Source organism: Theobroma cacao, chromosome 4 (assembly GCF_000208745.1).
Source record: "Theobroma cacao cultivar B97-61/B2 chromosome 4, Criollo_cocoa_genome_V2, whole genome shotgun sequence".
Taxonomy (NCBI): Eukaryota; Viridiplantae; Streptophyta; class Magnoliopsida; order Malvales; family Malvaceae; genus Theobroma; species Theobroma cacao.
The window spans coordinates 25,623,710-25,629,466 of record NC_030853.1 but is presented as its reverse complement, the minus strand read 5'-3'; the positions used below and the strand labels follow the sequence as shown (position 1 = coordinate 25,629,466).

General features: G+C 33.9%; 1 protein-coding gene across 2 annotated transcripts; it reads right to left on the bottom strand.

Moving 5' to 3' along the window:
• On the bottom strand, positions 2,657-5,500 carry LOC18602615 (protein TIC 22-like, chloroplastic). Of its 2 annotated transcripts, none has more exons than XM_018118665.1 (8): positions 4,909-5,500; positions 4,677-4,751; positions 4,501-4,557; positions 3,767-3,826; positions 3,592-3,672; positions 3,388-3,423; positions 3,177-3,260; positions 2,657-3,074 (listed from the first exon to the last, which is right to left on the bottom strand). In XM_018118665.1, exons 1-7 carry the CDS (start codon positions 5,401-5,403, stop codon positions 3,177-3,179), a joined length of 888 nt encoding a protein of 295 aa, XP_017974154.1. In that variant the 5' UTR covers positions 5,404-5,500; the 3' UTR covers positions 2,657-3,074. The 2 variants fall into 2 exon arrangements, with proteins under 2 accessions (XP_017974154.1, XP_007034175.2); XM_007034113.2 differs by having other exon boundaries at positions 3,161-3,260; positions 4,909-5,499.

Here is a 5,757-nt window from a genome sequence, read left to right as displayed (position 1 = left end):
TATTTTTAAAATAAATAAATAAAAATTAATCATAATAATATTAAATTAAATAAATGTTAATATTTTAAATATTAATATTAATATTTAATTAAATTCTAGATTATTAATATTTAAAAAATCTAATAAAAATAAAATGTCATATAAATAATAAATGGTGTTTTTGTCTTTTTATTTTCTATTCTTTTCTTATTCTAAAATTATTGTTACCAACCAAACACTACAATAAGTCATAATAATTATTCCTGTCATATTCCCTTTGTCATACCAAACTAAGTAATAACTATTCTATTCTATTCCCACCTCATTCTATTCTCACATAATAACTATTCTATTCCATTCCTATCTATTCCGCCAACCAAACGTACCAGTAGAGTTTTCTCTATGAAATATAGAATTTTGAAACAAACTAGTAAAGTACTTTTGGGAATTTTGGAGTTTATTTTTGCAAAATATTTTTTTTATTGTTACAGGTGTCAAAGTCTGTTATGTTTAGTTGATATAATTAGAAGTAATCATTTCTCATTTAAAGTTGAAAAAGTTTTTTTGAATAATTAAAATAAAAAACTTTCATAAATATAAAATATTTTATGAATTAATGAACAAAATTAAATTAATTAGCGTAAAATATTAATTCAAAAAGAGCGTAAAACATTTTTTATCTATCTTCTCATCTATCTGAAGTAGATAATATTATCTTTTTAATTTTTTGTGATACTGATCTCATAAAACTTTTTAAGAAATTTCTTTTAATTTGTTGGATTACATAAGATAAGCAAAGTGTACTCCATTTTTCTAGTTTGGTTTAATTGAATATTAGTTTTAAACTTAGTTAGCTTATAATTAACTTTTATTGAGAATTACTTGCTATCAATTTTTTGTAAAAACATGCAAATAGTGAGATAATTATTGAAAACAGTTTACGGAATATTGCCCTACTTTTTGAAGTAAAGCACACACCCTAGTCTCCTTTGGGAAATCGATTGAGCTCATATTCTCACCTGTGCTCGAGGGAGAGGGGTCTGTACCATTAACAGGACCACCATCAATCTGTGCTTCATTCACATGAATGGTCTTACTCATGGGTTAGTGTGTAACCCACGCCAAGTCGGTGTGTTGATCATTCTAAATTAATGTTAATTAATCATCGTAATTATATTTAGAAATTATAATTAATATAATATAATTTTTAAAATTTTGTTGTTGTCCTTATCTACGATCCTTGCCATTTATTGACATCAAAATCATTTTGGCTGTCACCAAACACAAAAAAAAAAAAAAAAGTAAAAAAATATGACAGTTACCTTTGTCATTCAATTAGATTCTGAATTACTCTAATAATTTAGAGGAGATTAAAAACCCATTATGTCTTAATCATTATATATGGTTTTTCAACAGAGAAAAGGCCTACAGTGGGATCGGATAGCATAGAAATTAATTACAAGCGTGAGACACATGAATATTTCCTATTTCCTATGAGAGAAAAGGGCGTATTTGGCTTTTAGGGGTGTGCTCACAGCACAAGGTAGCATTATACACTAAGCAGCACATCTCTGTCGCATTGGTTAGGTCAAAGTGGGTGTCGTTTGTAGTATAACGGTAACTTCCTCCACAAAACAAACAAGGCGTAAAGAGGAGCGAAGATTGCGACGTTTGTGGGAAACGTATCTGTGTAACAGCGGCTACTGATTGGGCAAAGTTGTTACAATTGGACTCTGTCTGGTGGCTGGGGTTTATTTACGTTACATTTGATTTAGCTGTTTAGTCAAGATTACGTTGCCGTTGTCCGTTGGAAATAAATGTCTCACAGACATGTGAGTAGAGTTTCCCAAGAATTGAAAGATCTTTCTCCCTTCTTTTAATATACTGAATTAAAATTGGCCAAAAGTACAAAACAAATTAAAGAAATTTGAACTCTGACTAGGTAAAATTTAATGTCAAATATTAAGTACATATATTTATTTCTTTCCCATTTTTCTCTATAAAAATGATTGGCTGATTGGGTTTTAACATAGTAGGTTTAACTCTAATTTCTTAACTCAATTCATTGTAGTACATCATAAGATTTGAATACTAAACATTACAAAGAAAATTGATTAGTTTATGGAATGAGTAACATTAACTCTTTTTCTCATTCTGTTTTGCACCAATTGCATGCCTATACATGGAACTCTAAACTTCTTTGGACAATTATCACCAAATAATATGGCCATCGATACTTCCTTTTAAAGGGAGAAACAAACATTTCCATAAATTCATCGAGTACAGAATTCGCTTAGGTACAACCCTTCACTATCAACCTCTTAAAACTCTCATTCATGTATATATGTATCTTCTTTTGAACGAGTTGGGTGGTGGGGAATAAATATCTAAAAGAAAAAGGTTCTTGTAGCAATGAGCATAAAATGGTAATCTTAGCATTGCACTATTGAGCTTGCAGCAAAGCGTAGATAAATATCTTGTAGGGTTCATGAATGGTTTTTTTCCCCCTAAGAATATGCTTATGCAGCCAACCTAACTCAAGGGGTATCGGCCGTCGCCACTATCTGCCATTTTTAATAGCTTCAAAGATTCATAAATCGATCAATTTGGGTTGAATTCATTCATTTTATACTTAATTTGATTGAATAAATGAATAAAAGTTTAGGGACTCGATTGATTGAAGAAATAAAAGTAAAATGGCAGATTTAGCATCAACCAAAGTAGAACTGGCGCATGAAAATTCCAAGAGGAAGTGTACACAAATTATGCAAACTTTGGGATGGATGTTTTAAATTTGCTGTTTTCTAACTTTTTATCATTTCCTAATTGGGTGTATTACTCAAAACCCAATATACCATGCGATCTAAGGCCACATTGGCAATTAGTCGTCTCTATGCGTGTTCACTTTTTCTTTCCCAAGCATCTTGAACGTTAAACAGATTCAAACCTACAAATCTACAAAGCCTGAGCTGCAGCACAATTTACTTCTCTGAAACAAGATCAGAAATGAACTAATCAGGGAAAGAGCACTGAGCACCCAGGCTTGTCTCCACAGCTGAAGAAGGCCAGCATAGTCACTACTCCTGGCAGACCATCTGCATAGTCGTCGTATAAATGAAAATCAAATCTCTATAGAAACAGGGTGCAAGCATAGAAAGTTAGTCGCCCTAATATGTCTTACCCAGTCATGCAGTTACCTATTGTTGTTGAGTGGGATCAGTTGAAACATCAAAACCGGGAGGGATGAAAACAACATCATCCCACTTTGACGTTGAACCATCCTGCAAATTTTCATTGTTTTTTCAGCTTTACAGTTAAAAACAATCAACCTTTCTTCTCCCTAAAGCTCCATTTTTCTACACTATCAAACAAAATGTCAAAGAGAAATTATTAAAAGAAGCCACTTACTTTCATCCCCTTAATTATTTCCTCAAAAACAGCAACCTGTGAATTTTGTAATATACAGTGTAAAGAAAGTTAAATCTTCAAGAGAAATTAGATCAAGTATACCTAAGTGTATACATACATACATGCGAGTAATGAAATCATTTTTATTAAACAAATGGACAACACACAGTCCCAAGCATTCTTATCGAGAAATTGGCAACATACCTGAATGTCCCCCGGTCTAAAAGCAGGATTCAATTGATTCTGCTGGCGGGAAGCTCTCAGAAGGGATTGCTCTAAATCCTCCTAAAACAGCTTCAAAGTGTAAGAAGATCTGAAATTACAGCATGAAGACTAAGCATGAATACTGTACGTATAAGAAGGCTATCTATTTACCCACCTTTCTAAAGAAAACTGGTCGATAGCTCTTATTCTGACTTCTTAATAACAAGCTCCTAGACTGACAGCCAAATATTTCAACAATTCCAAATGTTAGCCTAGAAATTCATACAAGTATCAAGTCAAGGTGATGCTCAGGTGCAAATGTAACTAATCAAACTGCAGGAGGACAGCCATTCTCTCCTAAGTTACAATGTTTACAGCAGATGCAGCTAAATAGTAACACATCTCCAGGCTCTATGGCCCAGCAAAGCAAAGGATCAAATTCCAAAACAATTGACCAAGACAGAAAATGGATACAATTGTAAAGGCCACCTAAGATTAATTTTAAAGTGCATGAAATTCCACAACATGTGGCAACAAAAATGTTATTTTAATTAATTATGCAGAAACCCAGAGCTTTCAATCGATTATTTAACAAGATTATGATGGAAGGGCAGGAAGGACAAGAAAAGCATTGAGCAGCAGACGTTGAAGGCACAAATGCACAAAGAATTTACAAATTCATGTTCTCTAGGCATTGCTAATGCTAATGCTCCCTCTCACTAATAAAACACAACAACCACATGAACTCATGTGCACCAAGATTAATTCAGTTCCTTTTTTAACTAGAGAATGATCATAACTACTATAAGCTACCACATAATTTCGTATGTTATTTGATGTTTTCTGTTCCCAAATAACTAAAGTGCACAAGCAAATACACATGCTGCATATGATTAAACCCTGCCAGACCTGGAAAACTGGAACGCCAGGGAAGCCATCATCAGAGAAACCAGCCCTTTCCCTTTCCTATTAAAGGAAAAAATAACAAAATAATATTGCACAGTTGAGAAATTTGTATAAAACTTAGCATACTACAAGAAGAAAAATAGTTGAGAAATTTGCTCATTCTATAAGTAACCACTCACTCTAAGTGCATTTTTTAACTGAGCCGACTCTGGTATCAACCTTAATGCCACGCCGTCAACCTTCAGCTGGAAAACCTGCAAAACCCGGATCCATGTTTGACTTCTCCAAGGATTATCAAAAGCAACAATGAAACAGAGCATTAGCTTCTTAGTGGACTCCATACGCCTTTCTAAATTTTCTATTCAAATTCAATCAATTAAAAAGCATTTAAAAAGAAAGAAAGAAAATGACCTTGTTGAGAGCTACAGCAACCACTTTAGAACCACCTTTTCTCATGCCGGGATCCATACTCTTCATCTGTTCCAAAAGAGCCTCAGCATCCTCCTTCTTGAAACACAACAACCCGAGTGACTTTTTAGTCGAAACACCCGAAACCAACACGAATTCCTCCTCCGAATTACTCAAAGCATAAACCGGAACCCCAGCCAATCTCTCTTCTATTGCCTCAGCCGACATGGCAACCCCTGATTTTTTACTCAAATCAATCTGGGTCTTGCTAGAATCAACAATTCGAGCAAAAACTGGGCCTTTTGGAGAAAAAGAAGGTGGATTAAAGTGAGCAAAAGTGGAGTCAAAAGCGCCCTTCAAGTGATGATGAGTTTGTTGGAAGAGAGAAGAGCAGTGGGTTTGGAGGTTAGAGAACGCTTGCTGGAGGTTTAGGAGATGAGAGGGTTGCTTGAATGGTGAGAAAAATTTTGGGGTTATGGAGTCGGTAGCCGAGTTCATTTTCTCGGGAAAATTTTATGGAAGGAGAGGAGTAAACAGTATAGAGTGAGGTTTTGGGCTTTGAGAGAACAAAAAATGACAAAGACGTAGAGACTAGAGGGGGAAATAGAAAGTGTGTTTTCTGGTAGGGGAGGGTTTTGTTGGGTGGTTCCGATAGCACTGGCACTAGATTATTCGGCCAAATGGAAAATGTAGATTTTTTTCTATGAAATATAGAATTTTGAAACACAACCAGTAAAGTACTTTTGGGATTTTTGGAGTTTATGTTTGCAAAATATATTTTTAAAATGTTTTAGGTGTCAAAGTCTGTTATGTTTAGTCTATATAATTAGAAGTGATCATTTCTCATTTCAA